Genomic DNA, 16,814 nt, shown 5'->3' with positions numbered 1-16,814 from the left:
ATATTAATATTTAGCATATAGTCTGCTAATGAGGTTTGCAAACAACTCATTACCACTTTCTCTGAGTGAAATGGAGGTAATATTTATATTAATTTTAAACTAATTTATAATTTCAGGTGGATCCCACAGGACGTTATGAAAATTTGGTGACAATAAGGTCTTTTAAGCCAGAATTTCGGTTAGCAGGAGGCCTGAATCTGCCTAAAATAATAGATTGTGTAGGGTCAGATGGTAAAGAAAGGAGGCAGCTGGTAAAGGTAAGTTCTGTCAGTTGTAATGACATCTCAGAGACTTGGCATGTAGAAATTTTTTTTGAAGATCTCATGTCAGTTTTCTCATGTATCACATCTGTACCATGAGCAGACTTTTCACAATTCAGTGCCAGTTTTTTCAGTGTCAGTTTTCTCAGTGCAGGAATGCTTTAATAAAGGAAATTACAAAGTAATAATAAGTAATATAACAACAACAACAACATAATAATAATAATATCTAATAATAAGTAATAATATTTAATATTTTTGTAACTATTTTTCAGTAATGCATGTAATATACAGTAGCTTACCTGACAACAACCAGATCGTGTGTGGTCATGCCTCAATGAGTGACCTGGACTGTACAGCAAGTAAAAGCCATCAACTTTTTGTGTTAAATACCTCCTTTTTTCTTCCCCATATAAAAAGAATTAAAATTCAGAGACAATCAAAAACATGCACATAGAAACACAAATCTCTCAAAAAATTTATTTCTCATTAAACTCAATTGATTTCATTCTGTCTCTCTTTGAATGTAAACGTTCAGCAGCTGCTGGGAGAATTCTGTTTTGCTGTTAAGTATCAGGTAGTTTTGAAAGTTTTAAAGAGAAGCATAAATCACTAGATCTGCATCCAATAATCAGAACTGCAGCACCAACTGATGCTGCTTCAGCTGTGTGCTGGATTGCTAAATATGGTGAATGAAACATCCATTTTTTAAAAGGGTACCATGAGGCAGGTAGGTCAATTGAAACCTTAATCAAATAACATTCGTCAAAAAAAAGAAGAAAAAGGTGATGTTTTAAGTTAATGATGGTTCTGCTTAAGCAGCTGAGCACTATTAGAAAACCAAATACAGAGAAAAACAGTTGTTAATTACATTTTATTACAGGTGATTATTGTGGAAAAGTAACTTGTGTTTTGTGAAAATTTTTTAAATAATTTTTTAACGTTGATGAACAAGAAGTTGGATGCTGAAAAGTGTTCTTTAACTGCTTTTTCTGTTTATGCTAAAGGGGCGTGATGACCTAAGACAAGATGCTGTTATGCAGCAGGTTTTCCAGATGTGCAATACATTGCTCCAGCAAAACACTGAAACACGAAAGAGAAAATTAACGATCCGAAGGTACAAGGTAACACTAAACAGCTGCTGCAGCAGAGGAATAACTGCTACTGATAAAGCATATTTCTCCATTTTCCTCTTTTTAACCCAAAGACAATATAAAAGTGTATTTATTTGCGTGTTGTTAAAATATTCGCTGCTCCTTTAAGGTATGGAATAAACAATTAATAAAATTTAATTATTAAAATTACAACAATTATTACAATTTAATTTTTTCTAAATCCTTAAAAAAAACCTGATGCCAAATATATATTTAAATACTCTTCAAAGCTTTCTTTACATGAACTTATAATTGAAAAGAAATTAAGTCATGTGCTGTCCTTGAATTGTAAGTTGCTAGTCATTAAACTTGAGCATACAAGCTTTTTTATGAATTCTCATCCATTTTAGTGTTGCAATATTCCTTAATTAATAATTAATTTTAGTCTTGCAGTATTCCTTACAATTGAATCCAGAAGTCCCATCTAGTCTCTGTTAATGCAGAATTTGAATTGCAGAACTGTTTTTGTTGGAATTGGAAATACAAGAATAAATTCTTATTGTGAATGCAGAAAGTGTATTTGAACAGGAACTTTCCCCTCCTCCTTCCTTTTTATGTGCTTGGGTTTATAACAAAAGCTATGAAGGTGACCTCTGAATAATTAATCTCTAAGTAAAAGTTCTTGTCTTTGACAAATGAGAAACGTGCACTCCAGAATCTCTAAAGGAGCTTATCTGGATTGCTAGCATAGTTTTAAGAATTCACAGGTGGAGTTAGAGTCACATTTTTTGACTAATTTTCAATGAAGACTCAGGTTTTTATGTGTGCAAAAATGAATGCGGTAAAGACAGTTTAACAGGTAAAGGAAAAGCCACACATGCAAGCAAAGCAAACCAAGGAATTAATTCACCGCTTCCCATGGGCAGGCAGGTGTTCAGCCATCTCCAGGAAAGCAGGGCTTCATCACACATAACGGTTACTAGGGAAAACAAACACCATCACTCCGAATGTTCCCCCTTCCTTCTTCTTCCCCCACCTTTATACGCTGAGCATGACGTCATATGGTGTGGAATATCCCTTGGGTCAGTTGGGGTCAGCTGTCCCAGCTGTGTCCCCTCCCAGCTCCTTGTGCCCCCCCAGCCTGCTCGCTGGTGGGGTGGGGTGAGAAGCAGCAAAGCCCTTGGCTCTGTGTAAGCACTGCTCAGCAGGAACGAAAACATCCCTCTGTTATCAACACTGTTTTCAGCACAGATCCAAAACAGAGCCCCATACTAGCTACTGTGAAGAAAATTAACTCTGTCCCAGCTGAAACCAGCACACTGCTTCAGCAATTGAGGTAACTCAGCAGCAACCCCATGCAGCGCTACAGGCTTGGGGAAGAGTGGCTGGAAAGCTGCCCAGTGGAAGAGGACCTGGGCGTGCTGGTTGACAGCCGGCTGAATATGAGCCAGCAGTGTGCCCAGGTGGCCAAGAAGGCCAATGGCATCCTGGCCTGTATCAGAAATAGTGTGGCCAGCAGGAGCAGGGAGGTGATCGTCCCCCTGTACTTGGCACTGGTGAGGCCGCACTTCGAGTCCTGTGTTCAGTTTTGGGCCCCTCACAACAGGAAAGACATGGAGGTGCTGGAGCGTGTCCAGAGAAGGGCAACCAAGTTGGTGAGGGGTCTGGAGCACAAGTCTTATGAGGAGCGGCTGAGGGAACTGGGGTTGTTTAGTCTGGAGAAAAGGAGGCTGAGGGGAGACCTTATCACTCTCTGCAACTACCTGAAAGGAGGTTGTAGTAAGGTGGGTGCTGGTCTCTTCTGTCAGGTGGCTGGAGATAGGACAAGAGGAAATGGCCTCAAGTTGAGGCAAGGGAGATTTAGGTTAGATATTAGGAAAAATTTTTTTACTGAGAGGGTTGTCAGACATTGGGATAGGCTGCCCGGGGAAGTGGTTGAGTCACCATCCCTGGAGGTATTCAGAAAGCGAGTAGACTGGGTACTTCAGGACATGGTTTAGTGGGCATGGTTGATGGTTGGATTCGATGATCTTGAAGGTCTTTTCCAACCTAAATGATTCTATGATTCTATTACAGCCAGTTATGAAGTGAGAAACTGTTCCCTAGGATGGGAAGCAGAGTGAGACAAACCTAATATGTTCACGCAGCTACCACATGTTTGTTCCAGATTTTACTTTTTGTGTGAAATTTCCACAATGCTTGTATTATCCCATTCAAGCATAGCAAGCTGTTGGCAATCACAGGTCATTCAGAATACCAATGCAAACCTGCAAATTGAGTATAATCAATAAGTTGTATTGAAGTACCTAGTGGAAGGTTCTCTGGTCTAGGAAGAAATTTCCAAGTATTTGATGATAGAAAAACCTTGAGTGTATTTTATATATGTGTATTTAGAACATATATTGTGGTAAGCTGTATGGTTTGGTCTTTTTTTTTTTTTTTTTTTTAAAAACAAACACAAATATACGCCCGTGCTCTGTGGCATGCATATTCATAGTTGTGTGTGTATAACCCTTCCCCATGTAGCAGTGGTTTTGTTTTTACAGGTGGTTCCCCTTTCTCAGAGAAGTGGTGTTCTTGAGTGGTGCTCGGGAACAACTCCCATTGGGGAGTTTCTTGTGAATGTCAACGAGGGAGCTCACAAGAGATACAGGCCAAAAGATTATTCCAGTTATCAGTGTCAGGAAATAATGATGGTGAGTCAAAATAATTAAAGAAAAATATCTGGCTTACATTCTTTTACACAGAGGTTTGAGGGTTTTTTACATATTTATGGAGAATTATATACTATGCTCGAAATATATCATAATGAATATGACCAATGGCATGAAATTAGTAGTTCTTCAAACTAATCTGAATGCAGCCTGGGAAGAGTTTTTACAAAATCAAAAATTGCTAAATGAATGACTGTTGCAGGAAAGATTTGAATATAGCTGAATCTCCAAGAAGTCTGTGAACTCTTTTCTGGAATATAAATCTATCGGAATTCCAAAATGATCATTACAGAGACCCAACAGTGTCAGTATAAGGTTATCTGACAGATTTAAGTTATATTTGTCATGCTTCTCGTTGCATTGAAAAATCATTTTACTTTCATGAATAAACCAAAATTCTAAATACTAGTCCTTGAAAATAAAAACATGGTTTTAGAATGCAGCTGAGATGAATGTAATGTCTTAATTGCTGTTGGACAGTATGAAGGGGTCTGGCTTCTCCTCCACCATGACAGACATGTACCTTACGCCCCCCACAGTGAGTCAGCACAGGGAGCTAAGCCAAAGAAGACTAACTTTATGTAAACTGGCAGAAAAATACCTGGTTCAGTAGATACAAGTAGGGGAAGGTTTATTCTTCTGATGGTAGGTAGCTGCTATGTGGATTCAGCTGGTTTAGTTTAGTTCCACAAACCACCTCACCATACATTTAGAAAATTGCAAATTTTACTTTATATCACCATGATTGTGCAAGAAATTATTTCCTTTAAGTTGTATAGTACTAACAGGATGAAAGTATATTTAAATTTGGCTTTGTGCAGGTTTTGCATGTGAATGAGTGAGAATGACTTTCTCGCAGTGACATGAGCCATCAGATAAGCAAAGGCACCAGAATGAGAGTGCAAGAGGAAGTATCTCCCAACGAGATGTGCTTACCTGTACCTGCATATAAAATACACATGCTGAGCCAAAGAAATGGGAGTGCGTTTTTTACATGTAGCCCATGAGTTGTGTATGAAAATTTAATTGTTTAGTAAAACAGATAGATAGGTGCACTAAAGATTGCTGTAAAAAAGACATTAATTCATAGCTCAGAGAGGGAAAGGAGTGAGAACAGCATTTGATGGAGGGGAGAGGGGTAGAAAGGAGGAATGTATTTATTTCAAAGGAAGAGGTAATTTCCTTTTGGAGCAGTCAGTCATGGGGAAAACATTTTGTATTTGTTTAAAGGGTGCACAAAAAAAACATTCTGAAGAGAAATACAACATCTTCATGAAAGTCTGCAAGAACTTTCAGCCTGTGTTTCGTTATTTCTGCATGGAAAAATTCCTGGATCCAGCTGTGTGGTTTGAAAAACGATTGGCGTACACTCGCAGTGTGGCCACATCTTCTATAGGTATTATATTGGATTATTAACATGGACTTTTTAGATTCTGTAAACAAAGAGTTTGTACCATTTCAGAGGTAATGGCTATTCTGCTTTTGTCACATGTCAGAAAAGGGGCAGTAGGGAGCAAAAACTGCCAGCAAGAACACCAGCATTCTTTTTGTAATTAAGATTTCTGATTCATCCCCCCACTCCCCCACTGCCCCTTTCTGCAGTAGAAAAACAGAATGAAATTCTGTGTTTCTTTTTTTTATGTAGTGGTTTGTATTTTTAGGTTCTGGTAGGTTTCTTTAAAGTTTCTATCTGGCTAATTCTGTTGTTTTGATTTATCATGTACTCATTTAATCTCAAATGTTTTGACTGAGTTGAAAAGCTTAATCTTTTACTTTCTTTGTACTGGCATCATTAGCCATGGCTGAAATGTTTTTTTAAGCTTTGGCATTTTCCGCTTGATTTTTGTGTCTTAATAAGGAGATATATGTACTTGGACTGTGGATTTCCTTTGGATGACTCACTTCTATATGGAGTCTCTGGAAGACATTTGATAGCAGATTGTATACATTGCAGTAGATCCTCTTTTAGATGTTAGCATGTTGTTTATACACGTCTTTTTGCTGAAAAAAATGAAGTAAATGTATAGTTAAGGAAAATTCAGATGAAAGATTTTTGTAGCAAATACTACTGCTATCCATGTCCATTACCTAATAGAAAAACAGTTAGTGGGTGTAATTTGCAGCAAGGGAGATTTAATTTGAAGGATTTCTACATTTAAGGACAGTAAAGTGCTGAAATAGGCTTACACGAAAGATCTTATAAATTGTGTCACTGGAGATTTTTAAAATTGACTTAGACAAGAATCACTCAGGAACTATTTAGGTATAGTTGAGCTGCCCCTACTGAATTATGTGCAGTCCTGTTTTCTGGATTACATGATACTGTGAGTTAAAAGGTTTTCTTAAAAATAGTAATAATAAACTCTAATCTTATTGTGTATTTGGTTTTATCCCTTTTTTTTTTTTTTTTAAAAAGCTGTGAAATTGTTTGGTTAACCTGTCTACAGAGAGAAATGGGAAGAAGTCTGTGGAGTAGATGAAACAATACACATCTGTATGAGAATAACCTTTTTACAACTGTATTCAGTTAATCTTTTGAGTTTGGATTTGTGGAACGGCATTTGCTCTTTGCTGGAGTAATATGTATACACGGGGGAAGAAATAGTCTTACTTTTAATTTGTTTGCATGTGTTACACTGATTCTAATAATCTTCTTTTTGTTAAATTTTCCCTGGTTTTTATGGCATGTAAATATGGTTTCAGCACTTAACCTTTTTGTTTTAGTTGGCTACATTCTTGGACTTGGAGACAGACATGTTCAGAATATCTTGATAGATGAACAAACGGCAGAACTAGTGCATATAGATCTGGGTAAGTGGGACAGGCAAGAGAACCTTAATTTTTCTTTACTTTAACATTTTTTAAAACACTTCTTATCCTTTCATTTAGGGGTTGCTTTTGAGCAAGGTAAAATCCTTCCCACACCAGAGACTGTTCCATTTAGATTAACCAGGGACATTGTGGACGGAATGGGTATTACTGGCGTGGAAGGAGTCTTCAGAAGGTAAGTGCTCCTGTATTGCATAGGGGTAAGGAGGCAGCAGAGTACCTTCAGCATTAAGATTGTTACATGTTAAATAGTTCCGATGCTTGAGAGGAGACTCAGATTTCTGCTGATAATATCCAAACCTAAATGCTGTCCTCTAATTCATACACTCTTATGTATATAACCAATTACAAGTTCATTATTGTTGCTCAGCTTTTCATATTCTTCACTAACTAATGGGTTATTGTCACCCTCTTGTGGAATTCTGGGATGGCTCAGTGCTTCCAAAGGCTCCACAGCTAAATTTCATCCCTTGATTTAGACTGCTGGATTTTTTTTCCTTCAGAACTATGTATTTCTTTCAGAGCTATACTATACATTTGGAGCTAATAAGTTTCTTTGAACCATTTTTTTCTGTCTCTTATTTCTGTTCAGTTTTATGCAAGTAATTTGTAGTCTTTTCCTCTTTTGGATCATATATTTGATATTACTTTGCAAGTGCAATATGTCCATCCCACAATAGATTTGAGCTGGAAAACAGAAGAATCCTAAAAGGGCTGAGTTTCTGTCAACCTCCGTTCTATCTTCTGTGAATGACCCAAGAGAGCCCTGAAAAGGAGGACATTTCTCTCTTCATGATGTTTGCAAACCCCAAATTTCTTGTCTTTAAAAAAGTACATAGTGTTGTCTTTGTAAGGTAGCAATTAACGTTAATAAGTAGTTCCTCATATACCTTTGTCCTGTGAAGGAACAGTCACTGCCACTTCTATTCTAAACATGATGCTGTCAAATTCACAGTTCCGTGTTACTTCTGAAACTTTTGTCCGATGATACAGAAAAACATTAATTGTTTGGCTGCAGCTGAAGTAAATACAGTATAAAAGGCACTGGTGCAGATAACTGTTTCTGCCTCAGCCAGATTGACTTGTAACTAACAGTTTAGGTGTAAGTGCATAAAGAAGTCCTCTCAAGATGGGGTGTGAACATAGTTAACTTTGTTAGGTGTGTTCTCATCCTGAAGTAGACAGGAGGCCTAATCCCTCTTTCACTGGAGTACCTGTCCTGTAAGGAAAGTTTTGTATTTCTTCCACAAGCTTAGTTTGCTTGGGAGTGAATGGAGGTAACCACTTCTGTATCTAAACTCATTGGAGAGATTTCAGAAATAGTTTAAAGTCTAGCTGCTGTGCTCATTTCATGTTAAGGAACCCTACCAAGATTCTCCAACGTGTTGCAGAGCACGTGGCACACACGTTTTCATCCAGCCAAGCAGTTCTGCCATTGTGGCATACCTGAACAGTCACTGTTAACTCAGTGGTTAATTCTGCATGTAGAAACATTCCAGGCAGTGAAACAGGTAATCTCTTTCCCAGAGGGAATATATTCAGTGAACTACCCAGTCTTCTTCTGGTCTTACATTTCTAAATTTCTTTTTTTTTTTTTTTTTTTTTACCCTCCAAAATGGAAATATCAAAGAGGTTACTTAAATGTTAGAAATTAATTTTTAAGAAGGGTACAAATATCTGTTATTTAAATGATGAAAATACCATTCTATTTTACCAAAATGAACCTAAAAATACAGTAAAAATTTTTTGTAGATGCTGTGAGAAAACAATGACTGTTATGAGAAATTCTCAAGAAGCTTTGCTGACTATTGTAGAGGTAAGCATTTTTTCATTCTTTCTGCTAGTAACCTGCCAGCTTATCCTCAGTTTCTTGTCTTTGTCTTCATATGCATTACTATACCAAATATTCATGTAGGGGTTTTTTGCTGAATTTGAATGTAGTAGTGTTGGCCAGATTTGTTAATTCATGTAATCTTCAATAAAATCAAGACCAGCTTGCATTTTCTATGGTAACTATTCATTTCAGGCATATACTGTTTTCCGTCTTCAGTATCTAAATGTTTCTAGCCATAGTGCATCATTCCTAGCATGAGTAGTGCTGATTGAATTAAGTCCTCTTTGCATAAGTCACAAAGAGGAGAATTAAAGTAATTTTTAAAAGCAGCTACACTATGCATTAAAAACTAACGATGATATTTAGTTCCTAGAAGAGTATTAAAAAATTACCTCTTCATTGCTGAGATGGGACTAAGTGGCAAAACTGAGTTAAGTATGAACAACGCAAATACCTGCAAATGATCAGATGCAGTTTTATTGTTGGATTGTCTACTAAGCAATTTAGCCCAATTCTATTGGATTTAAAAAAAACCCGCAAACCTCCTAATATTGTGGTTAGCGTGAGCATTACCAACTGAGTATTTCTCTTCCTGCTAGGGCACTGAACTAGCTGTAATTAACAGTTTAAATTAAATAGAGGTTTATTTACTGTGTAGGTGCTGCTCTATGATCCTCTTTTCGACTGGACCATGAACCCCTTGAAAGCTTTGTATTTGCAGCAGAGACCGGAGGATGAGGCTGACATGAGCTCTACACCCAATACTGATCCACAGGAATGTAAAAGGAAAGCCAGGTGCAAGATTTTTTTTTACTTACTGTCTGCCTACTGCACTGTTGCCTTGCTTTATGTTTTTTCTTACTCAATGTTGCTCACGTTGTTCAGGATCCATATCTAGTGCGCCTGTTTTTCTTTTTTTATTCTGCCAGCAATGATGACCAGAGTTTTAACAAAGTGGCTGAGCGTGTTCTGATGAGACTTCAGGAGAAGCTGAAAGGTGTTGAGGAGGGAACAGTGCTTAGTGTGGGAGGCCAGGTGAACCTCCTCATACAGCAGGCCATGGACCCTAAAAATCTGAGCCAGCTCTTTCCTGGATGGAAACCCTGGGTGTGACTTGGAAGGATCCAATACGTTTTTAGAAGAAACCTATTTTTATGCACCAAGTGTCTTAACATTTCACATTGGTATTTGAGAATTAAAACTTGTATCAGGAGTAACCATGAAGGCTTCTACGTATTAGGATTCAGTGGATGTTTTGGGTTTTTTTTTTTTTTCAATAACCTATTACTGAGAAAACTTTTTTTTTTTTGGCCACTTATGTTCACCATACAGTATAAAACACCAACCAGTGCTTTGATGTTCCTTGTGACCTGCAAAGACTTTGCTTGGGCATACTGGATGCTTTATATTCTTAAAGCCTGAGATTCATCACTTTTGTGTAGTGACTGTGTAGAATGGATGGTCTGAAAACCAAGAGTCATGAAATAACTAGCTAAAGTGCATTTCAAAAGGGGGGTTATACTTTAAAGATAATGCTACAGTGAATATAAAAGAAAACCAGAGAACCTCATGTTTAATGAACTGAGGATTCTTGGGTTGTTTTTTAGCTTAGTTAAATGGACAGTTCTTTATATAGATACAGACTTTGAGCCAAGTATAATATGGCTGCTTTTTTTCCTGTTGTAAATGAAATTATGTTGGTACTTTATTTTTATAACATTACTTTAATAGTATAAAACAATTTAAAATATTTAGCTTTTGTAGCTCAGACTTCCTTGATGAAATAGACTGACTATATAATGAAACTTAGCATACCAGATATGCCTCTAAAGCAAACAGTCATTCTGCATCTGGAATAAACACCCATCATAAACATTGCACTTGTATTTTGAGCACAAAAATTTCATTCTGATTGCACACAGTTTTACAGAAGACATTGTTCCTTCTAAAATAAAAAGAGCTACTGTAATTGGATAGTCAATGAATATGGATAATAAGAGAATCCACTCAAATAACAGTCTCACTGGTATATTTAATAAATCTTCCCAAATCATATTCATATTTAAAAATATGAATAAAATTTGGCATACTCTCACATTATCTTAGTTTACACTTTATGCATTTTTATAGCAGTATAAGTGAAGAATTTCTGTTCTAACTAACATTTCATTGATTTTTATTTGTACAGTGTTCGCACAATTTTTATGCTGTATCTTTGGTTTTTAAGTTAATGTCAATATGGCAAGATGGTTCTTTTGTGTTACGTTTTCACGAAGCTGACATAAATGTCTATTGATCCTTGGAACCAAAAGTGCATCATGGCTTTTCTGTGGGGAAGAACTCTCATCCAGGGATAAAGTGATTTGTTCTCTGAAAATGACACTTACCTGACAGAGCACACACTCTGTATGTGAATTTTAAATGACACTTTAGGAAAGGGAGAAAAGTCCTACCAAGCAATTACAGAATGGCAGGTAGGAAAGAACTAAACAAAAAGCACTTAAGTTTTTATTTTTAAACACAAATTTAAAAAATCGAGTAGCATTTCTGGAATTTTTTCTCATGCTTCCTATGGAGGAAATTCTTTAGGCATTTTGGGGGTTATTTAATACTAGAACTCTAGCTAATCATATAAATGAATATTGCATAAAAGCCCTTGGCAGATCCTGTCCTTCCTTCATGAGCTACTGATGTTCCACTTGGATACTTTCATCTTGCTTGGCTGCAATTTAGGGTTTTTTACTTACAGCCAACAGTGAAATCATTAATATTGATAGAATTTTCTCAGGAAAGTCTAACTTCAGAGGAAAGAATTTAATTATTCCTCTGCAGTGCTGTTAACTTGGTGTTTAGTGCCTATATTTTGAATGTCCATACATTTTAATTGTTCAAGCTGAATGAAATGCAAATAAAAATGCATTAAATATTGTAAATGTAATTGAAACCTGCTTACATTATTTGTAAGTTCCTGTAGCAGTGAAACACCAGTTAGCTGACAAACATGAAAACAGTTTGAGTTACTAATAAACCTTAGAGTCTCCAAAACACTGTCAAAATGAGTGTGACACAATCCTGTTTGAGATCTGTGTTCAACTAATCTAACATTCTTGAGATAATTGTCATCCGTGCAAAACCTCATGTAGCCAAATAGTAATTATCAGAGACTGTGCTTGCTTTTTGTTCCAGTAACGCCTTAATTTTTAAAAGTAAAAATCAGAAAGTGAATGGTTTGCAAAAATGTATCATCTATAGATACACACTTTTCCTTGTATAAGAATAGAAAAATAAAACCTGGGTGGAAATGGTGTTTAGTTCTGAACTAAATGGTTTTGTCACAAATGCTACTACTGATGGTAAGGTGGATTAGTATTTGAGAGCCTCAAATATATTTACTATATTAGTAAGCTAGAAATATGTGAAGACAAGTCAAGTATTAATCTTAGTATTATTTTTTTCTTGGAATGCATCTTAGTAATTTTAAACATTTACATTTAGAAAAGATAATTCCTAAGAAAAATGAGCCTGTGGTCTAGTATGATGGGGAAGAGTTTTTAAACAGCAACATATTTATTTGAAATTAGCTTTTTCTGGTGAAACTTCTGTTGGAGAAATGTCCTCAGGAGTATGAACTGTAAAAAAGTTAAGTGTTAGCAGGTAAACCTATTTGAATTACATACCTGACTGAACTTTTCCATCAGCAAAGAACTGTCCCATGAATAGGAATCAGATTAAACTGGCCACCTGGTACATCCAACTTAAATAAAACAAGGATGTCAGTCTTCATGAGTGCAGATCTGAAAACTTCTATTGTTCTTACAGATAAAACCACCCGAAAATCATTTTCTCAGTAACTATGAATTAAGTAGGTCACTATTCTATGTTACTATGAAACTCTTGAGTTTATATAAAGTATTCACTACAATTTACTAAATATACTACTAAATATTTTTAAATGCACTAAAATGTTAGGCTTCATATTTTCAGGGGATAATGCACTCTATTATACATTGTTACTAATTGTACTCTTCATGAATATTGTTATTCCATACCTGCACAAGTGGTAATGCTTCAACGACAAAGCGTCAATAAAGATACCTTTGTAAAGAGGTGATTCCAAAATCTGCTGAGATGGGTTGACCCTGGCTGGTTGCCAGGTACCCACCAAAGCCGTTCTATCACTCCCCCTCCTCAGCTGGACAGGGGAGAGAAAATATAACAAAGAGCTTGTGGGTCGAGATAAGGACAGGAGAGATATCACTCATCACTTACCGTCACGGGCAAAACAGACTCAACTTGGGGAAATTAAGTCACTTTATTACAAATCAACCAGAGCAGGGTAATGAGAAATAAAACCAAATCTCAGAACACCTTCTCTCCACCCCTCCATCCTTCCCGGGCACAACTTCACTCCCGGCTTCTCTACCAACCCCCCCCAGCGGCACAGGGGAACGGGGAATGGGGTTTACGGTCAGTTCATCACACGTTGTTTTCTGCCGCTTCATCCTCCTCAGGGGGAGGACTCATCACACTCTTCCCCTGCTCCAGCATGGGGTCCCACCCACGGGAGACAGTCCTCCACAAACTTCTCCAACGTGGGCCCTTCCCACGGGCTGCAGTTCTTCACGAACTGCTCCAGCATGGGTCCTTTCCACGGTGTGCAGTCCTTCAGGAGCACACTGCTCCAGCGTGGGTCCCCCACGGGGTCACAAGTCCTGCCAGAAAACCTGCTCCGTGGGCTCCTCTCTCCACAGATCCGCAGGTCCTGCCAGGAGCCTGCTCCAGCGCAGGGTTCCCACGGGGTCACAGCCTCCTTCGGGAAACCCACCTGCTCCGGCGTGGGGTCCTCCACGGGCTACAGGTGGATATCTGCTCCACCGTGGACCTCCATGGACTGCAGGGGGACAGCCTGCCTCACCATGGTCTTCACCACGGGCCGCAGGGGAATCTCTGCTCCGGCGCCTGGAGCATCTCCTCCCCCTCCTTCTTCACTGACCTTGGTGTCCGCAGAGTTGTTTCTCTTACATGTTCTCACTCCTCTCTCCGGCTGCCGAATCTGCCTGTCCCAACTTTTTTTTCCTTCTTAAAAATGTTATCACAGAGGCGTTACCGCTATCGCTGATTGGCTTGGCCTTGGCCGGCGGCGGGTCCATCTCAGAGCTGGTATTGGCTTTCTCTTGAACACAGGGGAAGCTTCTAGCAGCTTCTTACAGAAGCCACCCCTGTAACCCCCCCTGCTACCAAAACCTTGCCAACAAAACCAATACATCTGCCCAGGGAATTTGGTTGTGTGATTGGTAAGTGATGACACTATACTTTTTTACTGCTACTTTCATCCCTGGGAATTTAAAGCAAGTCGTGTTGTCTTGTGGAACCTGTAGATAGCCTGAAACAGCTCTCAGAGGGAGATTACCTCATACCAGTACTTAATGATGACACCTAAATATTAGCATTAAATAAAACTGTTCATTTCAGCAGGTAGGTTGAAGAGTGAAACCACAGCGAGAAAGCTGGGAGGTATGCAAGGGAGGTTTTAGGTTTTCTTCCCACCACATTTCAAAGTCTTGCCTGTATCCCGATTATAGGAGAAGACTAATGTGTTGTTCCCGTAACACATGCTCTCATCATCTATCCTGTACATTAACACTGTCAGTACACCTATACTTCAGCTTTCAGAGCTGCATAGTGAATAATATCAGTAATATCATTAAGGGTGCACACAGCTTCTGCTCTCCCCGCTTCCTCATTCTTTCCTCACTACTGCATGTGTGTCCACAAAAAATGAGGCACAAAGTGACTACACCCTTGCCTGCCCTGGAGAGTTCCCACTGCAGCATCCATAGCTGTTCCACCTTCTCTCCACACCCATTTTGCCAAACTACACACAACATACAACAGATTTGAGCTTATTTGGTTGCCTCACTTGCTGTATACCACTTATGCTGGATGCAAAGCAGAAAGGATTATAAGAAAATGCAACTACCTAGAAGATCCTCCTGTTGAAAGAACCTCTATTCTTGGATTGAGTTGTGAAGAAGTCCTCCACTCTTAAAAATTCCTCGGCTGTGTTGCACCATGTCTTCCCTGCAGTTTCTGGGATGGAGCAGTGTTACAATGTGGGTGCTCAGTGGTGACTGACTGCTTCTTGAAGATTGTCTGATAACTAGCAGAATTTGACCATGTACTATTTTTCTTTACAGACAAGGGGTTTTTTTCTGTGATTAAAATGGAACTGAAACAGTGCTGGGCATATTCCTCATATGTTCACACATCAAGAATGTGAGAATGGAAGAAGAAAGGGGTGGGGGGAGAGAAGGAGAGACTCTGCATGCTTTTCTAACTACTGCAAAATAAAGTTTTCAAGTCTCCAGTCACAGGGCTTATGCTGTTTGACTGTGCATCTGGATTATAACTAGCATCCTTAATGCTAGTTATTGCTAAGTCACCTCGCTGTTCCCAGAGCACTGTTCTAGTAGTGCAGGAAAATCTTGCCACAGAGAACACATACTTGACTTGCAGAAACCTTTTAGTATCTTGATTTGTTCACCTAAAGCCCCTGTTTTGCACCCCCCCACACACACCATGTTTGCTTTCACAGAAGCAGAGAAAATTGAGCTTATGTATTGGCAATTTTGTGTTCTGGAAATTAAACAAGTGGTATAGCAAGAATGAAGCCATTTCCTAAAATGTAGTTCTGCTTCTGCATCACAGCTATAACTTGTTTTATGGGAAGTTAGACAGCTATCATGCATATAAAGTCCTTCAGCCTGTGATGCCTTGGAATAGTTTTTTCTGGTGGGCAGGATTAATTTCTTAGTATTTGGGAAAATTCCTTTATGCAGTGTGAGATGTCAGCACCTAAAGTGCCAAAATGGCAGTTCCTTAAGCTGAGTGAAGTCCATACAGTTGTGATTTTGGTGCATCATTTAACAAGGGACAGATAAGTAGTTTTTCCACATCTGTTTTATAAGCATATATATATATATTATTGAAGTATGTACTTAAAATACTTCCATCTGAAAAAAAACCACCTAATTCCACCAAGAAGCTGTAATCTTTTCAGTTCTCACCAGTCCCTCATATAAATGCATAGCATTATGCTTCCCACTTTGTATTAATTATTATAGTATTTTTGTACAGTATATAACCTCAGTAAAGGGAGAGTAGATTCCTGCTTTTATGTGATTATTTTTTTCCATCTAGATAAGGATCTGTTAGTTTCTCACTGAAGGTGTTAAAACTTCCATATGAAAAAAAGGTTTGCATCCACATACACTTTCCCCAAACTACCTGCATCTGTGATAGAGAGTTCTTCAGATTTCCCAGAGCTGTATTTTTATTTCCAGAAGACAAAATATTTAGTTGTAGGTGCTCCTCAGGTCTCTGTGGCCACCGCAGAGAGAATGATGGCTTTGGAAACTCTATCCAGAAGTGTTCCATACAAAGTTCAGACTATAGTGAAATAAACAATTAATAAGGTGGTTGTACTTCATCTCTCATGACTTACCTGGAATTTCCAGAAACCTTCCAGTCATTGTAACCCTGAGCTTACTTTGACTGAACACTGCTGTTGGATTTTGGCCCACCAATAATTAAATGTGCATACAGTCCGTCAGCCAAAGGACAATCTGAAATTACATAGTTGTACAATAGCTAAAACTTGCAGTATGTGTGTTCCACAACATATCTTCCACCCCCACTGTGCTGTTCTTTAAGGGAATTTAACTTTCTACCAGCAAGGTCATACATCATAAATTTTATCAACACAACCATTGTTTGATAGAGAGTTACAGTTTCAGTCCTCAAGTCTCCAGCCCTGCTTCCAGCCCCCTAACGTGCTGTGGAAGTTGTAGGTAACACTTGTCAGCAGGGGAGTCTTTGCTCAAATGAGTACTTCCTGTGAGCAGTTTCCAAACCAAATGCTTTCATGGAGGAGAGACTCTTGGAGTGCTCCTGACCTGTGTTCAAGTGGTTGGCACTTCAGGACTAGACCAGTAACTCCTCTTTCAAGATTTTCCTTCAGTGAGTGAAGTTTGCCAAGCTATCTGAAATAACTTACATTATGCAAATCTTTAACTTGAAAGTT

At 38.3% G+C, this 16,814-nt stretch overlaps 1 protein-coding gene across 3 annotated transcripts in view; it reads left to right on the top strand.

The window, feature by feature from the left end:
• ATM (ATM serine/threonine kinase) overlaps positions 1-12,835 on the top strand; it is an 88,486-nt gene extending 75,651 nt beyond the window's left edge. For all 3 annotated transcript variants that reach the window (XM_030042441.2, XM_030042440.2, XM_030042438.2), the window contains 9 exons: positions 117-257; positions 1,268-1,384; positions 3,901-4,050; positions 5,299-5,464; positions 6,793-6,879; positions 6,958-7,072; positions 8,650-8,713; positions 9,390-9,526; positions 9,661-12,835. In XM_030042441.2, coding sequence (XP_029898301.1) covers positions 117-257; positions 1,268-1,384; positions 3,901-4,050; positions 5,299-5,464; positions 6,793-6,879; positions 6,958-7,072; positions 8,650-8,713; positions 9,390-9,526; positions 9,661-9,844 — 1,161 coding nt within the window. In that variant the 3' untranslated portion in view covers positions 9,845-12,835. The remainder of the gene's footprint in view (positions 1-116; positions 258-1,267; positions 1,385-3,900; positions 4,051-5,298; positions 5,465-6,792; positions 6,880-6,957; positions 7,073-8,649; positions 8,714-9,389; positions 9,527-9,660) is intronic.
• The last annotated feature ends 3,979 nt before the right edge of the window (positions 12,836-16,814 follow it).

This window comes from Aquila chrysaetos, chromosome 19, assembly GCF_900496995.4.
Source record: "Aquila chrysaetos chrysaetos chromosome 19, bAquChr1.4, whole genome shotgun sequence".
NCBI lineage: Eukaryota > Metazoa > Chordata > Aves > Accipitriformes > Accipitridae > Aquila > Aquila chrysaetos.
The sequence above is the reverse complement of the archived record's forward strand: the minus strand, read 5'-3'. Positions and strand labels throughout refer to the sequence as shown.